Source organism: Halichoerus grypus, chromosome 5, assembly GCF_964656455.1.
Source record: "Halichoerus grypus chromosome 5, mHalGry1.hap1.1, whole genome shotgun sequence".
Classification (NCBI taxonomy): domain Eukaryota; kingdom Metazoa; phylum Chordata; class Mammalia; order Carnivora; family Phocidae; genus Halichoerus; species Halichoerus grypus.
Window position 1 is genome coordinate 170,777,152 of NC_135716.1, and position 23,358 is coordinate 170,800,509.

Consider the following 23,358-nt stretch of genomic DNA (forward strand, 5'->3'; position numbering starts at 1 on the left):
ATCATCTGTAAAATGGGGATAATAATGGTCACAGCCACTTCAGAGGGTTGTTTAGAGGATAAAATGCATTAATATGAATAAAGGTAGGGTAAGCACAGTGTGCTGCGGGCATGTGACCTCGCCTGGGTGGGGGCCATCGGGTGACGTCAGGCAATGCTCTCTGCAGAGTGGGGTTATGCAATGGAATTTTGAAGAACAAACAGAAGTCACCCAGGTCAAAAAAAGGGAGGGCATGTTTGGCAAGGAGCACCAGGTGCGAACGCAAGGAGGTGAGAAAGAACTTGGGATATGGGGGGCTAGAGAAGGGGCTGACCTGTGGGTGCCTCCTTCCCACCCCCTCACACCTCCCAGGGAGCAGCAGTACATAGGAAGTCTCTTTTCTTGAGCCAGCTCATCTGCCTCCTCCACTAGGAAGCCTGCTTGACCTCTCAGCCAGATGTGCCTCCCTTCCTCTGAGCCCTGGAGCACTTGCCTGGATGCCCTAGGAGGGGGTTTCTGCTATGTCCCCTCATCCTGGGCACAGGCTGATTGCACAACCTTGACCGTAAACTCCTGAAAGGAGTGGCTGTGTTTTATTCCCCTGTACTAAGCACAGAGGCCTGCCCACAGAGACCTGCCCCGACGCCCACAGGGTAAAGGCTGTACTCCTCAGCTTGGCATTCCAGACCCTTCATGACTCACCCTTTGCCAATCTTGCCTGCACATCTCCAGTGTCCTCCAGGCTCTGGTCATACCCAAAGGCCTCCCCTCCCTTTCTTGGTAGGGCTGCCAGATTTAGCAAATAAAAATGCAGGATGCTCAGTTAAATCTGAATTTCACATAAACGATGAATAATTTTTTTGTATAAGTTTTTCCCATGTAATATTTAAGACACAATTATACTAAAAAATTATTTTAAAAATTTAAATGTAACTGGTGTCCTATATTTTTTTTTGGCAACCTTACCTTCCCTGGACACTCTGAGCCTTGGCAAGTGTTGTTTCCCCTATCTGAAATACCCTTTCCCCATCTGCCTGTTCATCGAGACTTAGTACAAGTACCACCTTTGCTGGGGAAACTTCTCAGATGTCCCAGAAAAAGTTGCAGGTCCATTGTCTCCTCTCCCACCTGTTGTTCTGATATGCATGTGTTTTCTCTAAGGACTGTAGGTTTCCCGAAGGCAGAGACCTTGTCTCATTCATCTCCGGGACCGCAGACTCAGCACATAGTAGGTGCTCACTAACTACCACCAGGAACAAATGAATGAACATCATAGACTATTAAAACAAAAAACAAAAACTACGAACGCAGGTTGCAGTATCAAGACTGTCCACTAGGTGCCGCCAGCCAACATGGAATCTGCTGGGGTTTGGAAAGGGGATGGAGTCTGCAGACTGCGTGGGTGGGTGTCCACTTAGAGAGGGTGGAAGTTTTAAGTTCCTGATTATAGGATGGAGATGGGAGGTAACTGCCAGGGGCATAGGTGCCTCAGGAGAATGAGGAACGAACCTCGTGGATCGCTTTTCTAAAGCAGGGAACAGGACAGAGCGGGGGATTGGAAGTCATTTCAAATGCCGATTCTTCCCCTTACTTGCATTGTGACCTTGGGAGAGACCCTTCACTCCCCTGGGCTCCTGTTTTCTACTCCACAAAAGGAACAATAAACGCCAGCCTCTCAGGGTTGTTGTGATCAAGTAGTGTCTGGCACAAAGGAACTGCTCTGGAGACATCAGTCCCCTTCTCTCCTCCCCCGTGGCTGAAGCACCTGTATCTGAATAAGGACTAAGCATTGATGGGTTAGGGGAAGAAATTTAGTATGAAATCCACTAGTCTGGGGCACCCAGGTGGCTCGGTCGATGAAGCGTCGGACTCTTGATTTCAGCTCAGGTCAGGATCTCAGGGTTGTGAGATCGAGCCCCACATTGGGCTCTGCGCTCAGCGTGGAGTCTGCTAGAGATTCTCTCTCTCCCTCTGCCTCTCCACCCCTCCCACTCACTCGTGCTCTCTAAATAAATAAATAAATAGATAGATAAATAAAATCTTTTTTTTTTTAGATAAATAAAATCTTAAAAGAAAAAAAAAAAAAGAAATCCACTAGTCCTTAGTTTGAATCCTTACCCGGAGACTACGGGCCAGTGAGTACTGGGTGCATTTCTTAAGCTCTACGAGCCTCAGTCTTCTCATCTTTGAAGTGGGATAACATCACCATATGCCACACAGAGTGGGTGTGGAGATTCAACAGGAAAAAAATGGGTAAAGCTTTTAGCATAGTCCCCAGCACACATAGGGACTTAATAAATATTGGCCATCGCCCTCATTGTTATCAACACCGTGACAGGGTAAGCCTTCACCGATGTTCATGAAATGGATGAATGAATACAAAAGTGAGCGAGTGTCAGAACAAACCTCTCCTTGTCCACACTGGACAACCGTCCACACTGCTCCACGTACCCTGGACAACAACCAATGCAGCCTGGACTTTCATAGCTCATCCCCACCGCGCCCAGCCTTCCTTCCCCTCTGCTCTGCCAAGTAGAAATTTCTGTTGAATAAACACAAATCGATGAGGCCTACAGGGGCCCATCTGCCATAGGTGGCCCCACAAATGAATCTTCTGGAGCGCTGGGGGAGCCAAAGGGAGCATGAACCTGCTCTGGGGCAGCTACCAAAGGAGGCCAACTCCCCTAGGACGGTGGAGCCGATGGAAACAGCCAGCGCGGGTCTGGCCAACACCATTCGTCAGCGGCATCCAGAAGCTTTCCAGCAAAGTGGTTTTTAGCTCCGGGCTCCGGGCAGGCTGGGAAATCCCCAGTGGAGCTGGGGAAAGGCCAAACGGAGAGCCCGCTCCAAAAAGAGCCCTTTCTAAAGAAGGAAAGGAGGAGTGGGAAAGATGGTGGGGGCGGGGCCCACACGGGACCGCAGAGCTCGCTGCCTAACTTCCCTACCTGGGAAGATCTGCAGCCTTCATTAAAGAAATCAATGGCAGGCACTGGCCGGATTCTGAAGTGTTAGGGAAGAGCCGGCTGTGGACTTGTCAGAAATCCATCCCGCATTCTGGCTGTCCCTCCGTGATGGAAGCCCGAGAGGCTGGGGACCGAGACTGCTCCTTGCCCTGCACAGCCATCTCCCCTGACACTTGCCATCAACTCCTTTTTCTTTCTCTCCTTAGATCTGCCATCTTCCTGATTCTGTCCATCCATTTCCGTTTTATCTCTGCACACCCTCTTGTCTGTTCTTGGCTACACCTTTCCACCCCCGGCAAGCACCACACCTGCGCCTCCATATCACAAACCCACACTGGCCCCAGGAAAAGGCACCACCATCCATCGGGAGCTGTCCTTCACACTTCCCTGGTCCCCTGAGTTTCAAAACACCGTCTGAATCTGTGGGCTTCTCACCATCTCTGCAGCCAGCCCCTACGCCACGCCACCATCATTTCTCACTTGGTGTCCCGTGAGAGCCCTCTAAAGGGTCTGTGTCCCCAGGACCCCCTTCCAGTCTTTTCTCCACACAGTAAGCTACAGGGATCTTTAACATAATCTGAGTCAGATCACGTCATTCCAGAACCTTCCAACGGCTTCCCGTAGTACTTTAAATTGAATCCAGACTCCAAAGGCGCGGAAGGCCCACCACAACCCAGCCCTGTCTCCCTCTCCAACTCCTTCCCTACTAATCTCGCTCTTGTTCATATTGCTCCTCCACACTTGCCTTCTCCTGCCCCAGGGCCTTTGCATGTGCTGCTCTTGCTGTCTGGAATGACTGCCCTCAACCCTTGTCTCTCTGGTGAACTCCTAGCATCTTTCAAGGCTCAGCTCAAATGTCCCTGGAATGAAGATTTCCCCTCACTTATACCCAGATCATGGGTCCCTCCTTGGTGCCCCTAAGGACCTTTGCTGGCCCTTCTGTGACTGTGTCACAACTGGTCTCATGGCTATTTATGTCTGGATCTGTCACTTCCCCTGGACTGTGAAGGCCCTGAGGCCTCTGGGCATGTCTGGCTAATCACAGGATTCCCAGTACCGAGCCCAGGGCCCAGCCCAAAGTTGGTGACAGTGAATACTGAATGAACTGGTGTCCATCTCCCACTGGCAGATGCCAAGCTGCCTCTCACTGCACCCCGGGCCCTGGGAGGAGGGGCTGACCGAGTAGGGCCATGTCTCACCACGGTCGCACCACCCTAGTCCTGTCCCTCTCTCGCCATTTGTACTTAAGCTCCTCCTTCAGAGCCTGGTCCTGTCCACCTTTAAACGGTCATCCCAGAAGCATCCCTGAGAGAAAACCAGAAGGCAGGAGAGCCAGGTGAAGAGCGAGGGCATAGGCCCAAATCCGTGCTCCCCCACTTAGTAGCTGGGTGCTCTTGGACAAGTCGCACAACTTCTCCCTGCCTCAGTTTCCCCTCCCATCCCAGTGGGGTGAATGGCACTGCTGTGAGGAGGAGCGACACGTTCGAGGCGGTGTGCGCTCATGACATGTGAGCAGGTGGTGGCCGTGGCTGCTGCAGCTGGTGGCCTGCTGGTCCTGCCACGGCGTCGGAGGCCTGGGGTTGCCGGGGGGCAGCAGAAAGTAGGGCAGAGCGGCCTCCTGGTTCGCGTCTCCAGCAGCCTCCCCAGCCCCTCCCGTCTCGGTAGGAAATGGGTCGGAGGCAGGACCCGCACCGGGATTCCTCATTTCCGCTCTAGTCTTCGGGGACAAACACTTTCGGTTTCGTTTAATCATAAAGCTTCTTAATTAGTTTTTTTCGTTTTTGAATTCTGAGTTGCTAAGCTGTCCCCGCCAGAGGGGGTGGAAGCGCTGGTTCCTGCAGGGCCCGGGGCTTCCTGGGCCTGGGAACAGCTGGTCTGGCTCAGGCTACAGGATGCCTGGCTCCTTCCAGGCCCTGCTTCCCTCACATCCTCCTCAGCTCAGGACGTCCAGCAGCACCTCCTGAGCACCTACTGTGCGCCAGGCTGGGGAAACGGCAGACGTTAAGGCAAGGTCTCCTCCCTGGAGGAACAGGCCCTGGGAAGGGATCCATTCAATTATTCCTTCAACCAATATTATCAAGCGTCTCTTTGGTGCCGGGCCCAGGGTGCTGGGGGGAAGACAGTGAATGGGACAGATGTGGTCCCTGGCCTCTCGGAATGTGCTGCCTAGAGCGGGGGACGAGCAAGGACACCAGCAATCATAAACCAGCTGGGTGAGGCTGCACAGGAGTTTGCAGCCCCCTGAGACCACAGGAGTTGGGCTGAGCCGGCAGTTAACAGCGTGGAAGGGTGGGGCTGGGCCTCAGGAGGCAGGGCTCCAGCCAGGGTGGCTGGAACTGCTTCCATCTCTCTTCCTCTCAGCCGTGGGGGAGAGCCTTCTTATCCATTTCCAGTTCCCAACCCTCAACCAAAGCACTCCCTATAGTCATTCACACCTTAGTCTGAATGCGATCCCCATGACACTTTTCCCAGGGGCCCTTGCAGCCTCTGTGGCTGTTTGGTGCCTCAGGACGCAGGGAAGAAAAGTCTCCAGTCTGAAAGAGAGTTTCCTGGACCTCTGCTGTCGAGCAGCTCTATCTATCCCCGGCCCCTACACCGAGCAGGCCCCACGTTCAAATGTATGGACCTCACCTGGACTCACAGGTGTAGCTCATGCCCACCATGCAGCAGGCAGGGCAGACGGGAGGAAGGGAAAGCACACTCCGCTAGGGCCGGGAGCCGTGCTGGGCACCGTCCCTGTCCCTGTGCAGCCCCCAGTCAAGACAGCCAATCTCCTTAGGACTCGACACAGGAGGAAACAGGCTCAGAGAGGGAAGATGCCTGCCCAAGGTCACACGGCCGGTTCTGGATGGAGCTGGGATCCGAACCTACAGCTTCTCACTCCTAGTCCAGTGCCCCTCTACAACACCAGGGGCTTCCAACCCCGGGTCCCCGGGTCCTAGAGGGCCCTGAGGGGGTAACAAGGGTCTGATTTTAAAAGCTCAAAGAGAAATTGCTCTCTCCCCGTACAAATGGCATCCAGGCAAATGAAAACAAATGTTTTAGCTGGAATCAGAACAACACGGGGAGGGAGGTCTACTCTCACCCTGGAGAGAAGCTGTCTTGAGCAGTTTTAAATCTTGGCTTCAGAATGGGTGACGATTTTCGGGAAACCAGTTCTTCAGAACCTCAGGCCCACTGAAGTCAAGAGGAAGGGTCTCGGTGAGGAAAGGGCCATGACCACTGCCTTTTACTGAGATTGCTGGCCCGGTGCCCCAGCCCAGAAAAGCACGACTCAGAGAGGTCAAGACACCTGCCTGAGGTCCCACAGCTGGGGAGGACCAGAGTCAGAATTGAGCCCGGCAGCCTGACTCGGAGGCCAGTGCTCTCTCTGAGGCACCAGGGGGTCCAGTCTCGCGGGATGGTAGAACCCCAGGCCCCAGGGAGGTGGGGGTGGGGAGTGCGCCCAGGAGCACAGGTACCTTCTCATAGTACTGCAGCTCATAGTCCAGGATGACACCGTTGGGCTGGTCAGGCTGGGACCACGACAGGGTGATGCTGTCCACGGTGCGGCTCACCTGGTGCATGATGGACACGGCCGAGGGAGCTGGAAGAGAGGTCAGAGGTCAGGGGTTGGGGCAGCAGGAGAGGGTGCAGCCTCTGGCCCCACTTTAGAGGTACCCAGACAGACAGAGTGGAGGATCAGAGAGGGGCAGGCATCTGGCTGAGGCCACACAGCCTGCCTAGGGGGCTGACGGGGGGCAGAGGGACTTGTGGAGGACCGTGGGTGCTGCTTTCATGAAGTACCTGCAGATTTCAGACACAGACAATGCTGGCCGTCCCCGGGGAGCTCAAGCCACACCAAGTGAGAGATAGATGCACTGGGCCCTTCTCTGGCCTGGCCCAAAGCAGCTGGATGAAAGGTGTTCATTCTCTCTTGGAGCTTACAGCCTACTGGACTCGGGAACTTACAGACCCAAGACATGATGATGGGACTGTGGCAGAGGGGAGCAGAGAGGGTCGGAGACGCCCCTGTTCCTTCCACAAATGTGCACCAAATGCCTACTATGCACCAGGGAGCTAGCACTGAATAAAAATGACTGCCAAAAATAAATTTATAAAAATAAATCCATAGCTCCTATGGAAAACAGTCTGGCAGTTCCTTCAAGAGTTAAACATAGAATTACCACATGACCCAGCATTTGCACTCCTAATTTTATATCCCCAACGACTGAAAACAGGTACTCAAACAAATACTTGTACATGAATGTTCATAGCAGCTCTATTCACAATAGCCAAAAGGGAACAACCAAGGTGTTCATCAACGGATGAATGGGTACACAAATTATGGTGTACACATACCATAGAATCTTATTTAGCCATAAAAGTAAATCAAGTTCTGACAGGTGCTACAATGTAGATGAACTTCAAAAACATGCAAAGTGAAAGACAGACACAGAGGTCATATATTTTAGGAGTCCATTTGTATGAAATATTCAGAATAGGTAAACCCACAGACAGCAAGCTGTTGGTGGTTGCCAGGGCTGAGGGTAGGGAGGAACGGAGAATGTTCTGGGCTTAGAGAGAGGTGGTGGTCGTATAGCACTGTGAATGCACTAAATGCCACTGAATCGTACACATGAAAATGGTTAATCGGATAGGAATTCTACCTCAACAAAATCCCTCCCTCCCTCCCCCTAGTGCTGCTAGTTAAAGGAAGGGGACAGGAAGTCAGGGCGGCCTGTTTAGTGCTAGGAGGACTCTTAGACATAATTTAGTCCCGTCCCTTCATTTTACTGATGTGGAAGCTGAGGTCCAGGGAGGGGATGTGAGCTGCCCAAGATTGCACGGTGAGTTCATGACACACAGCCTTTTTCTGGATTCCTTATTTCATATTTCACCCGGGCCTATGTTTCTGGCCTCCTTTTCAAGTGGAATGAACCTATGCAAAGCACCTACTATGCATCACCCACAGCCTGGGGCCCTTTGCATCTGTTTCCTGAGCTGACCGTCGGTGAGGGTGCAGCATCGACCCCACTGACAAGTGAAGACCCTAAAGCTCAGAGGGGCAAGGGGCCTCCTGAGATCACACAGCCCCCACATCCTCAGTAGGGGAGCTGGGATTTGAACCCAGGTCTGCCGGGCAGGGCTTGTCCCATGAGTTGGAGGGGGCCGGGGTAACTCCTGACGCGGTCCCTCCCCACGGTGTGACTGGAGTAAGCCTCCCCGCCTCTCTGGGCCCGAGGTTTTCATGGTCTCAGGAGCGGCTGAGGACTCACCAGGGTGAAGGGAGCAACTCCTGCAGTCTCTCTTGGCTCCTGGGCAAGACTGTGACAAGCAGATGCCCTGTCTCGGCCCACACAGGGGTGTCTGAGGGTTGAGACGGACCCTTTTCCTCCTCATCCAAATCTTACTTCCCAGGTGCTTTGTATGGATGTGAGCATGGAGCAGGGGTTGGTAGGAGCTCATCGGGACTTGAAGCCTGGCAATGACTCACCTGTTCCCTGCTCTGTTTCTGTCGCTTCAGCCTCAGGGTGGAGGGAACACTCTGTTGCTTAGAAGACCCAGGCTCTGCTCCCTGGCTTGCTGCTTACTGACTGTGTGACCTTGGGCAAGCTGTCCCCCATCTCTGGACCTGGCTTTGTCCTCTGCACCAAGGGCAGGCTGCAAGATCCCTGAGGTCTTGCAGCTCGAATGCTCCCTGCCTGTCCTTCTTCGGCAGCCCTCGGCCTGGAGTTGGATCAGCCCAGAGGCCAGCATGAGCCTGAGCAGGTTCGGCTTCCCTCTAGCACCCCTAGTACCAGTGGGAAATTGGCCCAAGACACCCGAGACAGGGTGGCAGCACCAGCAAGAAGGAGTGGACCTTGGTCCCGGTGTCCCTGACAAGCCTCTGTTTCTTCTGCACCTGAGAGTGTGCTGCCTGGCTCTTAGCTTGGCTCCTGGCCCTGCCTCTCGGGAAGACCAGGCCCCGCTCCCCGCAGTTCTCTCCTCAGTCAAACAGGGGGACTCTGTCTTCCTTACTGCCTCCCAGAGAATCAAGAGACCCCAACGTGAGCGAAGGGGCCCCGCTAACCATTGTTTATTGAGCACCTACTACATGCTGGGCACCGTGCTATGCTTTGGACATGCATTAACCCATTTAATCCCCACCACAGCCTCGAAAGCAGACCTCCTTGAGCCCATTTTGCAGATGGGGAAGCCGAGTATGGAGTAAAGTGTCTTGCCTGAGGCTATGCAGAGTAAGTGGCAGAACAAAGCAATACATTCTCACCAGATGCCTGGGGACGCGAGGTGACGTTTCTCGGGCTCCAGGAAGTCACTTGAAGGACTTTCAGGGCTGTGCATACATGTATCATAGTAACAATGATAAAGCCACGAACCTAACACTGACTGAGCCCTTACTCTGAGCCCAGCACTTTTCTAGGCTCTTTACACCTATCAACATAGGTGTAACAGAATTCTCACAATTGCCCCATTAGCTGGGGGCTACTAACATCCCCAGTTTATAGATGGGGAAACTGAGGCTTGGAGCTGTTCAGTAACCTGCTCAACGGTCATGCAGCAATGCAGGGCTGGGCCAGACTTGAACCCGGCAGCTCAGGCTCTTCACTGGCACAGTGCCCGGCTCCAGGGAAATGCTCCCCGGAGATTAGTGAGGTTAACTGCTAGAGCCCAGTGGAGGGGCGGTCAGAGTGCTCCGTGACTCAGTTTCCTCATCTGTAAAATGCGCCTGAGGGTAACGTCCCCCGAGGGCTGTTGCGGGGAGCAGATGTGTGAACTCGTGTCCACTGCTCAGTGTGGCATCTGGCAGGTGGTCAGTGCCGGGAGTGTTCACCCGTGTCACTGGGTTCTTGCCACCGTGCACTGAGCAGCTGACCCATGTCACCTCATTGGGTCCTCTCAACAACAATGCGGGATGGGAGTTAATATCCACAATTTGCAGAGGAGGAGACTGAGGCTCAGAGAAGCATGGTGGCGCCGAGCTGGGCCTGGAGCCAGGTCAACCCGCCCCAGCCATGCTCCCTGCCACTGTCCCCTCATTCTCTGATCCCATCTCCAGCCCAGACCCGTCTCTCCCTCTGGAATTGAGCACTCTGTTCTTCAGGGCTGCCGGAGGCCCTGGCTCCTCTGTGGGGCCAGGCCGTCCACCCTCCTCTCCCGCCTGCTGTGGTCTGCGTCCACGGGCAGAGTGCGCCATCACTGCGCGTCTGTCGTACCCGTGAGCCTCGGACACACACTGCACCCACAAGCATGGGTGACCCGTACTGCCATCAAGCCACAGGGATGTGACCTCAGTCAGGTGGGGCTTTCTGCAGGCAACTGAACCCTCGGTTGAGAAGATTTCAACCTGGCCCCAGAGAGGCAGTCCGGTGCAGTGGTCGGGAGCCAGAGGGTGGAATCAGACTTGCAAGGAAATCTGCTCCCCTCTCCCTGGTGCTGTGGCCTTCAGCAAGTTCTCTCAACCTCTCTGAGCCTCCCTTCCTCCCCCGGCCCATCCACTGCGGACCCTTCCCTGGCAAGGATGTCATGAGCACGAACGGAGAAATGCATGTAAAGGCTTCACCACGGTGCCTGGCACCATCAGGAGGGACAGCTTGTTAAACACACGTCAAGGGCCGCCTGGCTGGCTCAGTGCATGGGGCACGTGACTCTTGATCTCGGGGTCGTGAGTTTGAGTCCCACATTAGGCGTAGAATTTACTTTAAAAAAAAATTAAAGAACACTTTAAGAGGCAGGGGCGGGGGGGGCACCTGTGTGGCTGTCAGTTGAGGGTTCGACTCTTGGTTTCAGCTCAGGTCATGATCTCAGGGTTGTGGGATCGAGCCTGCATCCAGCTCCCTGCTCAGCGGGGAGTCTGCTTGAGATTCTCTCTCCCTCTGCCCCTCCCCCCACTCTTGCTCTCTCTCTCTCTCTCTCTCTCAAATAAATAAATAAATCTTCTTTTAAAAAGAGGAACATTTCAAGAGTATAGAATGGTGCCAGGGGCTGTGGGCTGGGGGAAAGGAGATGCTGGTCTAAGAGCACAAACTTCCAGCTGTAAGAAGAATCAGTTCTGGGAGCTAATGGACAGCATGGTGACTATAAGAAACAATACCATAGGGGCGCCTGGGTGGCTCAGTTGGTTAAGCGACTGCCTTCGGCTCAGGTCATGATCCTGGAGTCCCAGGATCAAGTCCTGCATCGGGCTCCCTGCTCAGCGGGGAGTCTGCTTCTCCCTCTGACCCTCCCCCCTCCCATGTGCTCTCTCTCTCTCATTCTCTCTCAAATAAATAAATAAAATCTTTAAAAAAAAAAAAGAAAAAGAAACAATACCATATTGTATAATTGTAAGTTGTTAAGAGAGTAGATCTTAAATGTTATAACCACACACGCAAAAATAGTAACTATGTGAGAGGTTGGAGGTGTGAACTAACCTTACTGTGGTAATCATTTAGCAAAATATACACATGAATCAAGACATCACATTGTATACCTTAAAGTTTCATGTTATTCATCAATAATATCTCAATAAAGCTGGAAAAATATTTCAATTCACAGAGTGGCTATGGGGCCAGCATGATGCTGGGTTCTGGGGCTCAAGAGAGGAACCTCTCAGGTCCCTGCCTTCCAGGGGCTCGGGGTCTAACGGGAAAAAGCATATTTTTTCACACAATGATTGCCACCTCCAGGCTGGAGCTCCTGGGTCCAAGCCCCCGGGTCAGGACTCAGCCAAGGTGATCCAGGCCTAAGAAGAGGCAATGTCCTTCCCTTAACTTCTCTCCCCGTGATTTCACCTCCCAACAGTGAAGTGGCAGAATTCGTCCTTAAAGATTAGTGCACTTTTCAAACTTGAGGGGGCATAAGGAGATAACCAGGAGACTTTGTTAAAACTCACTTTACTGGGCACTCCACCCCTCTCCCCAAGATTCTGATTCAACAGGTCTGGGGTAGGGCCTGAGGATCTGCAGTTCTAACAAGCCCCCGGGTGATGCCGATGTTGCTGGTATGTGGACCACACTTTGAGGAGCAGTGGATTCAGGACCAGAGAAGGAAGGGAACTTGTCTAAGGTCACACAGCAGCTAGGGGCTGGCATAAGAGCCTAGACTAGCTGAATCTTGATTGAGTATATTTTCCACCCACAACACCACTTCTCACAGCCCGGCTCCTGCAGAGACTGGCCCTCTCATCTGCCCAGGCTAAACTTCTGGAACCTGCAGGTCTGGAGTGTCTTGAAGCAGGGGTACAAGAAGTCGTTGGGGAGGTGCAGGGCTGAGGCTGCCCAGGAGCCTGTCCTCTCCTGAAGGCACTGGGGAGCCACAGAAGGACTGCAGTGGACAACCTGCTCCTCAAATAAAAAGCTTGTCATCTTCACAACACCAGTATGCTCCCACGGTGCCCAGTGGAAACACAAAAGGAAGGCCAACCCCTAACACCTCCTTGTTCACTCTGTGCCAGGCGCTTTTCCAGATGCTTTAAGTAGTGAACTCCTTTGACACTCATATGGACCCTATGAGGCGGGTATTATTATTATACCCATTTTATAGATGAGGAAATGGAGGCACTGACGTTATGAAGTAACTTGCCCAGAGTCACACAGTTAGCAGGCAGCAGAGCTGGGATTTGAACCCTGGCCCATTTCAATCCAACGCATCCTTCCCTTCGTTGACTGTGGCTGATACGGGCTGAGCAGGGAGGTCTGGAAACCAGTGGTCATCAGAGGGCCTCTGAGGACACCCTGGTCTGGTTCCCGTCCTGTTGCTGCCAAGCGCACTCCGCCCGGCTCCCGCTGACTCACCTCGCCCACCACCACCCAGCCCGCCTCGGCTCTGGGAGCTCAGCTGTTGGTGGGGCAGGTCCCACACAGCCATGGGGGTCTGGGCTTGGTGGGCTTAGCTGGCAGGCTTGGGTTACAGACAGCTCACCCGGGCTCTGATCCCATAAGCCCCGTCACCCTGGGCGTGGCAAGGAGGCGGCATTTGCTGGGAAGATGATCAAGGCGGGCCAGTGGGGGCCAAGCAGGGCTGGCCTTTCTCCTGGAATCCGGGGGGATTGAGAAAAGGGAACAGCTGGATATTCTCCCATCCCTCCTGCCGTCCACCGCCCACCCTGGGGTATCAGGTTTCCCTGTAAGTTGGTCTTCAGGGAATTCTGGTATTTTCAATTACCAGCCAGGCACGCTGGCAGGGGGCTGGGGTCAGTGGTGCCCTGTGACCCCTGCAAGGAGATGGAGCCCCAGGGAGCAAGCACAAAAGAGGCTTGTGGCTGAGAGGGGAAGGGGGAGGCCGGCCAGGCAGGGCCTGCTTGGCTGGAGCAGGTGGTCAGGGGCCCTGCTGCCCCCAGCGAGCCCTGGGGGAGCATCCAGTCCCTTCATTAGCTGAGACTTGGGGAAGTAGCCTTCCGCATGTGCCTCCGTTTCCCCCTCTGGGCATGAAGGGGTTGAATGAGGAGGTCTCTCAGGGCCTTCTGGGACTAGGAGCCTTTGACGGGCAGGAAGACAGGAGGCCCGAGACCAGAGGGTGTGGGTTTGGGCTTTGTTCAGCTTCGTCTCCACAGCCCCGAGCTCCGAGGCAGGAAGGAGACCCCCGAGAGTACTTGGCCTTTACCCTTTCACCGGTCAGAAGACCCCAGGAGCTTAGAGGAGTAGGGAGAAGTCGCTGGGCATTGGCAGTGTGAGACCCCCACCCCAAGCCCCAGTCTCAGATCCCGCTACCTCTGTGACATCTTCACTGCTGTCGACAGCACGCCGTGACTTCCCACTGCCCCCCAAATAACACACAGATGCTCCACGTGGCCTCCGGGCGCACCTGCCTGGCACCCACCACCTCCATGCACGTGCTCCTCCACTCCCAAGTGCCGTCCACACTGGCCACCTTTCTGTTCCCTATCACACCAAGGTCATCCTTTGCTCAGGGCTTTGGCCCCACGGTGTTTCTGCCTGGACGCCCCTTGCCCCGGATCTCCATGGCCCTCAGGGAGCCCTCCCTGACCACCCACCCGCTCCCGTCCCCTGCCACCCCACAGCGGCTTTCTTTGCTTTGCAGTGTTAACAGGGACCTTGTCTCTCTTGTTCAATCCCTTATCCCTAGTGCCTGGGATGGTGTGACAGTGTGTGGCTCAGAGTAAGCACTTATCCATATTATTGGAGGAAGGAAGGAGAGAAGGAAGGGTAAGGCTCTCCCCTTTTTTAGCACCTTCAGGAACCTGGCTGAGTCACTGACCTTGGGGGCTGGGAGCCAGGGGAAGGCAATGCAGCTTCCATGATGGGCACTAACCATTCGCTCTGCCTCAGACCCAGAGCCCACTTGTGATGTGACCTGCTGCAGTGGCCTGGAGCCTCCCGCCGACCAGCTGGCCTAAAATACCACAACAGGGCATCGCAATTGCGCTTGCATTCTCCGGGACTCCTGGAGTTTCTGGTTGATAGCGGGGTCGCTCTTTTAACTGTGGCAATACATTAAACTCCTGATGATCCAGCTGCAATTCTGGGTGACCTGATCATAACTGTCACAACAGAATTTCCACAAATAAAACGCTTCCAGAAAATGGGCCTCATTTCTTTCTGATTGGACCAAACATTTGCGCTGTGGGTAGAACAAGGAAAAGCTGAGAACTGGTGTCAAGGTGGCACTTTGCTATGAAAAAAAGGAGTTCTGTGGCCAAGAAAGGTACAGAAACACAGAGTTCTAGACCCCTGCTTATGAGACCCACATTGTATTTGCCTTTGTTCAAGGCTCTGAGAAGTCCTGCAGGGGAGAGACCCAGTTAACCTGGCAGTCGAGGTCTCCTTTGGCTTCAGAACCCCTTTTTCATGTAATAGTTATTAATGTCTTTTGGAAGTAGCAATTTGTGGAACATATTTTTTTTTTTTTTGGAAAAACCCCAAAACAACAAAAACTGGGTCTAGGAGATACTGTCTTTTTCCTTGAACCCAAGAAAAGCTCCTGTCTGCGGTGGCTGTTCATCTGCTCATTCATTCTTCCCTTGATTCAGCTTAGATTTAACAGCACCTTCTGGGTGCTACACAATCAGATGCAGTGAGGTTAATCACGTCTGTTTCACAGATGAGGAAAACGAGAGTCAGGTCAAGTCTCCTGTCTAAGGTACCTCAGCTCACAGGTGGGATCGAGACACAGACCTGCCTGACTCTACAGCCTGGGTTGGTTTGTTCTCCCTGATTTCTTGGCCTGAGCCATGTGCATGATCAGAGCAGGCTAAGGCCAGGCCCTGGGCTCTGTACCATGGATACATCCAATGGCCCACCTGCCCATGGGATGCTGGACAGCCTTGATCTTACCTGTGGCTGCTGGATGGGACCCAGTCCTACCCCAGCACCTGGACTAGCAAGGTGGTAAGAGCCTGAGCTTCAAATCAGGTAGCCCAGGCAGCATATCTCGCCCTTTGGTGCCTCCGGTTCTCCTCTACAGAATGGGGACAGGGCATGGATGTTGGGAGGTTAAATGAAAACCTGCATGTCACTTGCTTAGCACAGGCTTAGGTCCAGAGTCAGGGGCCAGGGGACGTCTGTCATATGGAGCTGTCTGGGCCGCTCAGAATCTTCTGAATCTTTTTATTTTTTTAAAATTTTACTTATTTATCTTAGGTAATCTCTACGTCCAATGTGGGGCTCGAACTCATGACCCCGCGATCAAGAGTTGCACGCTCTCTGACTGAGCCAGCCAGGCGCCCCTGGGCTGCTCAGACCCGTAAGCAGCACTGTGAGTAGCTGAGTGGTGGTAATGGTGGTGGTGGAAGGGAGGAGACGCAGCATTCATTCAGGGTTCAGATCCCAGCTCTCTTATGCCCCGGAGACTGTGTGACCTCAGGCAAGTTACTTTCCTCTCTGAGCCCAGTTTTCTCACCTGCAAAATGGGATGTGGCAGACATGACTTACTGCCTGCCCAAATATCCATTCTTTCTTTTTCAAATTAACAAAATCTTGGTTCTTAGCTAGGCACATTATGCCCCAAAAAAGACTATATTTTCCCCAAACTCTCTGGTAGCTACAAGTGGCCATGTGACAATAGGATTGCCAATGAGATATAAAGCTAATGTAATATGTGGGACTTCCAGGAAGTCTCTCTTAAAGGGAAGGGACTTCTCATTCTCCTTCTTTCATCCTGCTGCCTGGGACATGGATGCGATAGCTGGAGCTCTCGTAGCCATTCTGGCCCATAAGAACAAGAAGCTGTGTGCTGGGAAGCTTGGATCCCTGATGATTCCACGGAGTTGCCCAAACTCCCATCTTCTGACATCCTTTACATATAAGAAAAATAAACTTCCATTTTGTCTAAGCCACTATGGTAGACTGGTTGTATTATTATTATTTTTTTAAGATTTTATTTATTTATTTGACAGAGAGAGAGAGAGAGAGAGAGACAGCAAGAGCGGGAACACAAGCAGGGGCAGAGGGAGAGGGAGAAGCACGCTTCCCGCTGAGCAGGTAGCCCGATGTGGGGCTCGATCCCAGGACCCTGGGATCATGACCTGAGCCGAAGGCAGATGCTTAACGACTGAGCCACCCAGGCGCCCCTGGTTGTGTTATTAATCACGTCCTTATATCTTCACTCTTTGCCCTATAACTTGTGTCAAACTGTCCCCCAACTTTGGGCTGAGCCATGCGACTTGCTTTGGCCAATGGGATATTAGCAAACACGATCTAAGCAGAGGCTTGATAAGCCCTTGCATATATCTGCTGGCTCTCTTGGTTCCCTGTGATTGCCACAAGAACACGCCCAGGCTGACCTGCTGAAGAAGAGATACGCAGAACAGAGTTGTTGCCCTAGGGGTCCCAACCAGGACCATCCTGACCATCTGACAGCAGCCAACCCCAAACGTGTAATAAAGCCCTGAAAATATCCAAAGATCTGCCGAGTGACCCAGAGTGCAAACCCATGAATGCACCCCCACCAGGACCCGCCCGGCCGATCCGGAGCCCCGTGTGCTAGAAAAATGCTTCTTGCTTTTATGCTGTTGGTGTTGTGGTTGATTGTCCAACAGCATTACCGTGGCAGCAGCTATCTGTTATTTTTTTTTTCCTGTTCTGTGCAGCGAAACTCAATCTTAACTGATACTCTAGGCCGGCAGTGCCTTCCCTGCAGAAAGCTTGGGGGGATCAAAGAGGCCGATGTGTGCGGAGGGCTTAGCCTGGGGAGGAAAGTGCCCTCTCCCTCTCCCTTCATTTCTCCAGGCCTGGGTCTCACCGGGGGCTCTCTCGGCCCATCTTCCTCTGATCCTCTTGGCCCCCAGGGAGAGAAGTAGGTGAATACATGCTCATGCGAGTTCTAGAGACTGAGCCACTGTATGCCTGCCCCCCAGGAGGGCAGGAGGATCAGAGGAGAACACACTGGCGGAAGGGGCTTTGGAAAGTTGAAAGTCTTTCCATGAGAAAGCCATGCGGAGTGGAGTCCTGGACGGGGGCCGTGACGCCTGGCTGGGGTGCTGGAGACTGGCTCTACCACCATCTGCTGGGTCATCTCGGACAGCCACTTAGGGACCTCTCTGGGCCTCAGTTTTCCTCTCTATAAAAAACGAGGTGTGCACTCCAGGGCCCCTGACAATGCTGATGTGCTTTAATTTGGCTTATGTTACCTTCTGTAATAGGCAGAATGATGACCCCCAAAGATGTCCACATCCTGATCCCAGAATCTGTGAATATGGTACCTTACACAGCAAAAGGGTTTTGCAGATGTGATTAAGGTCATGGTCCTCGAGATGGGGAGATTATCCTGGATTATCCAGGTAGACCCAATGTAATCTATTGAGTCCTTAAAGGAGGAGAAGCTTTCGCAGCTGAGAGTCAGAGAACCAGAGGGCCAGCGCGTGAAGAGGGCTTGTACCCCGTTGTAGCTTCTGAGATGCAGGAGCCACGTGCAAGGACTGGAAAGAAGGCCCCTCAGGTGAAGGGCAGCGGCCAGTAGGCAAGGACAGGGACACCTCACTCCTACCATCCCATGGCACTGAGTTCTGCCAACACCTGAATGAACAAGGAAACGGATCCTCCCTTAGAGTCGTCAGAGAGGAACGCCGCCCTGCCAACAGCTTGATTTGGGCCCGTGAGATCCAGACTAGTCTTCTGCCCTACAGAGCAGGGAGGCAGGAACTGCGGCTCGTTCTAAGTTGCTAAGTTTGTGGCATTTTGTTACAGCAGCAAGAGGAAACGAAGACACCTTCTGGTTTCATTTGAAGCCTAGCTGCCATGTCTCATCCACGGACTCTGTGCTGGGTGCTCTGTCTACATTATTGCTGATCTGGCCACCATCCAGCAAAGCGGGAATGATATAGATCGATGCCCATTCTGCAGGCGCGGACCCTGAGGCTGGGGGAAGCGAAGCCTCTCATGCAGCCTGGTCACACAGTGAAGACAGGGCCGTGCTGGATGAGGGCTGAGCCCAGCACTGATGACGCCTTTTTGCCCACACGACTCACTAGGACGGGACAACAGGGGAACTTCCTAACTAGTCAATCTCCTGTTCAGTTCTGGTGATGCCAAACACCGCCTTTGCCACCCGGGCTGTGGTGTGCACCGGCCCCTGCTCACATCCCGCCCGGCCTCTGCAGAAGGCCTGAGTCCCGCCAGCACTGGGCCCCAGTCTGCCACCGCTGGCCTGGTGACTGGGGACAAGTCGCCTCCCCCTCGATGTCGTAATTTCCTTACCCGTGAGACAGGATAATGATAGGACCCACCTCCTAGGGTTGTCGTGAAGATGTATCGTCAAGGACTCGGGATAGTGTCTGGCACGGAGTAAACGAACCATGGGAGCCATTATTATGATTAGGGGGGTCACAGAACGATCTCCGCTTTCTGACCGCCTGCATGTACCAGGCAGCCTGGGAGGCACCTTGAGACATGAGCTCAAAGCCTCCCAGCAGTCCCGCGAGGAGGGGTGGTGACGCTCACGAGGAGATGCATTCAGACGTGGGCTAAGTGACTTGTCTAAGGCTGCGTGCCAGTGAGCAGCCAGGCTTGATTCAAAGCCAGGTTTGTTTGCCAGATTCCCAAACCCAGACCCTCCCCACCCCTGCTGGAACTGGGCAGAGGTGCGGCTGCACGGAGCTTGCTCCGGGTGAGACCATGTCCGGCGCAGCCCTGGAGGGCGGCCAAGAGGACTGGACGCGCCCTGAGGACGAGCCCCCCGTTACTGAAATGCCGCATGCGCCCCCTGGTCTGCACGGCTGTCTCTGCCTTGTGATTTCGATCTCGGCTTAAATGCCACCTCCTCAGAGAGGCTCTCTTCTGATGCCCGCCCTGAGGGTCGCCCTCCTCCCTCCCATCCCCTAGGTTGTCTGGTTTGTTTGTGTCAAGGACCAGAGACTCTGGACAGGAGCCTGAATCCTGGGGCTGCCTCTTCCCAGCTGAGTGACACTGGGTGTGTGCTTGACCTCTCCCCACGTCGGTTTCCTCTTCCGTCAAGTGGGGATGTGCGGCCCAGCCTGGCCTCCTCTCTCCAGGGGCCCCCGAGAGGACGCATGAATACGGGGCAGAAAGGTGTTCTGGAATGGCGGAGTGTGGTTCAGAGGTGGCACGATGGCTTTATGAAGTCAGAAGACAGCTCTGGCCCCGGTGAATGCCAAGGAAGGGTGAGCAAGGCCCAGCCACTTGCCCAAAAGGAATACTTTTTCCTTTTAAGGCAATGAGCTAGATATTTATATATTGAATTTTAGGGTCTGATTAAAACCGACCACTGAATGCATTTGTCTGGAAATCAAGTCCCCAGCCTTGCTTTCAAGCCTGTCGTACTTCTCTACACCCCACCTCACTCCACGCTTCTCTGAGCCCTTCTGCAAATGTTCACTGAGCATTCGCTGTGGTGCGCCCCTGGCCAGGTGCCGGGAAAATCGTGGTAAGTAAGGAAAAGCAGACCCATTGTGTACCACCACACGCTGATGGCGGGGGAGACAGACAGGAACGACATGATCAAAGACTTAAGGCTAAAATCTCAACCAGGGAGGCTTGAGGGCCACAGTGCTGGGGGTGTGTGATCAAGTGAGGAAGGGCAATAAAAATGAGCTAAGGTCTGAAAGAAGGGTGAAGAGAAAAGCAATCCAGGCAGAGGGACCATGTGTGGAGGCACCTCGTGCTCAGGAGGAACAGAAAGAACTCTCCCTCTAGCCTGCCTCCTGCACTTCCCTCTCCTGGGACACCTTCTCCTTGCACGATTCCATCTCTGCTTCTTCTAAGCATGTCCATTCTGCAAAGCCAAGCTCAAATGCCTCTTCTTCCAGGAAGCCTTCCATGATTTGCCCTTTTCCCATTCCCTAGGAGGCAATGCTCTCTCCTGCTTGTGATCTCTCTCCCCTCCCCGATACCTCCTTGGGCCCTCTTTCATGCCATCTTGTATGTAGATGCTGTGTCCATGTCTCATCTTCCCAACCAGGGCATAGATCATCAAGGGCAGGAACTGTGTCTTCTGCAGTGTAGACTTGTAGTCCCATAGCTCTGGGTTTAAATCCTAGTTGGCCTCAAGAGAGGCCTTAGTCATGGCTCCACCTCTCTGGATCTGTTTCCTCATCTGGCAAAGGGGGATAAGGTGGTGAGGGCGTGGTGTGGCTGCATGGTCCCCAGCTGGGCTCTGACCATCTGAGAAAGAGTCGGCTTGTCAAGGGGCTTGAAACAAAGAGGAAGGAGAAAGGTATTTATGATCCAGAAAGCCTCAGGGCTTTGAGGTCATACAGGGGCTTAGACCTGAGTTTCCCAAATCTGCCAGATGGTAAGAAACTCTTGAGCCACTCGTAAAACATGCAGAGTCCCAGGACCCACTTCTGGAATTCTGATTCCACAGGTCTGGGGTGGGGTCCAGGAACCTATGTTCTGGAAAAGCTCTCGTATTGTTCTGATGCACAATGTGGTGGAAAAATTGAGGCCATGAGGGAGGCAGTGATTTCCATGTGTGTGATGGGTTGGATCGGTTTTCTCAGTTTCACCTCTTGGAATAGGATTATGTACCCACACCCCTTGCCAAGTCACTCTGCAGGGTTCATTTGCTGTGGGTGACTGTGCCACAGGCGGAGGAGAGGCATGCATCTGTGTGCCATGGCTTGGCATGGATGCTTGCACTCCCAGCATCCACCATGACAGAAACAAGCCTGGGTGGCGGCTGGTCCAAGGGGAATGGGAGACATATGGAACAGACTGAATCCAACCCACATTCTGGAGTCCTGCCCAGCCCAGAGAGCCCTGCTGCAGATTAGCTAAACCCTAGCTGCCCCAGATGAGCGAGTGAGAAAATAAATATTTATTGTTGTAAACTACTACGGTTTGGGTGGTTTTGTTATGCAGCATTATTGTAGCAATAGCTGACTGATACACTGAGGTCACACAGCAAATGAATGGCAAAGCTGGGATTCAAACTTGGGTCTGAATCCAGTGCTTGTTTCTCACTGCTTCTGTCTTTCAATTCTGAGGGCCTCCCCTTTTCCCCCCACCCCCACACCTTCCTTTCTGGAAGCCCCTCACTTCCACTCCATCCCACCTTTGTTCTCTGGGAACTTCCAGCTCCAGAAAGGAAGGGTCCACTTCAAGCAGCCCAGACTCTACTCTTTGCTACTAATAAGCTGAGGCTTCTTGAGTAGATAGTTCCACCCTCAGGGCTCCTGTATGGGTGTAGAGGAGGTCCCTAGAGCCAGGGAAAGACCCCCCACCCCTCTACCCCCTGGAGCCTGTGGGGGGTAGTAGGGAGCCTGGGCTTCCCTAACTCAGGGCCTCACAGCTGAGGCTTTGTAATCTGTTAGGTGTCTTTGCCAACAGCTGTTGGCTTTTGAGGGTTCTCTTGGATTGCCTGCCTTGAGTCTACTCCCTCTGGACCCCACTCTGAGCGGGGCTTAAATGCACCTATGACCCTGCAAGAACAGCAGACTCATGCTCACAACTATGTCCTCTCGGCTACAGCAATACCACAAACACTCACGAACAAAACCACACTCCTCGTACACAAACACACGGACAGACAGGACCACATTCAGACATACAAATTCATGCTCAAACACACCCCGTTCCAAGCCCCTCGGATTCAGACACACCCATGCTCATGAATGCATGTATAAATAAGAAGCCACATGGCCACAGAACATGGGATCCCAATCATAAACACACGGTCACCCAAACACATACAGTGACACACCCACACATTCTTACAAATACACTCACTCACATGCACCATCAGACCCATAGTCACACTCAAGGTTCCTTGGACATACCCTGGATTGTGCCCAAGCACTGGAATCTGGTAGACTTAGTTAACTCCTGTCCCTTACCCTTCCTGCTTTGTGACTCAACTTCTCTGAGCATCATCTGTAAAATGGGGACATGGATGCCTCCTATTCAAGGAGGCCAGGGGTATGCAGTGAGGTCATGTATAGACAGTACCCCTCAACCTGGAGCTGGTTGGACCCTCTTTTTCCATGTTCTTGTTCATGCCCTTCCTCGATCTCAAAAGACATTTCTATCACTCCCTTAAACATTTTATTAGTCCTTTAAACTGCAGGCCAAATCCTGCCTCCTCCAGGAAGCCTTCCTAGACCTCCATCTCTGGATCCCCTGAGCACTTACTGTGTGGGCCCCACTTGACATTCGAAAGATAAGGTGGGTAGCCCACTCACTTTCCCTCCCGGAGCCTGGCCTCCCTTGGCTCTTCCTTGGACAGGGCCCAGACCATGCTCTCAATAAAGGCTTGGCAAGGGTTGTCGAGTGAATAACTGAGGGCCAAACACACAGTTTTCAATCCACAGGTACCATGAGGTCCTTGAAAATCTCATGTGGTCCTTGGTTGGGGGATGAGGCTGGGAAGTGTCATAGGTGACCCAGGGGACAGTGGTCTCGGTGGAGAGAAGGGGCCGGAAGCCTAGGAGGAGTGGACTGAGGAGGGAATGGCAATAGTAGTGAGACTGCAACGTTTGGCAACTTTTTTGCCACGAAGGAAGCAGGGCAGAAGATGGAGGGCGACGGGCGGGGGGGGGGGGGGGTCCCAGAAAGGATTATGCAAGATGAACTGAGGGAGAAAAGCTTGCTGGAGCTGGACTGGGGTGGGCTGAAGGCTCCTAGAAGGCGCCTGTGGAAACTGCTAGATATCTACTGGCTGTCTCCCCACCCCCCACTGGGAAAGGATCACATCGCCCAGCCCCCTTTGTGGTTTGGTGAGGCCACGTGACCAGGTTCTTTCCAGGGGCCCGTGCCCAGAAGGGATGGGTTCCACTCCTGCTTCCCTGGGTCCTCTCTCTCCCAGCCTTCCTGCAGACAGACACACCTGTGCCTCAGTTTCCACCATGCACACAGGCGGGGAGCGTGGGGCTTGCTAACGCCAACGGAAGACCCCGGGTCCCTGAATCTCCGAGTGGATCCGACCTACCCATGAGCCTGGACTGCTCACCCCTGGGCTCTTCCATGACAGAGGCCGCCGAACACCGGGCCTTTTTGTTAGAGCAGCTGCACGCTTACCTTCAACAGCACACGCTCACCAAACG

General features: G+C 53.5%; 1 protein-coding gene across 3 annotated transcripts in view; it reads right to left on the reverse strand.

Annotated features, from left to right (window-relative positions):
- Positions 1 to 23,358, reverse strand: part of EPHB2 (EPH receptor B2) — a 182,680-nt gene that overhangs the window by 17,908 nt on the left and 141,414 nt on the right. For all 3 annotated transcript variants that reach the window (XM_036093078.2, XM_036093077.2, XM_036093079.2), the window contains exon 6: positions 6,404 to 6,528. In XM_036093078.2, coding sequence (XP_035948971.2) covers positions 6,404 to 6,528 — 125 coding nt within the window. The remainder of the gene's footprint in view (positions 1 to 6,403; positions 6,529 to 23,358) is intronic.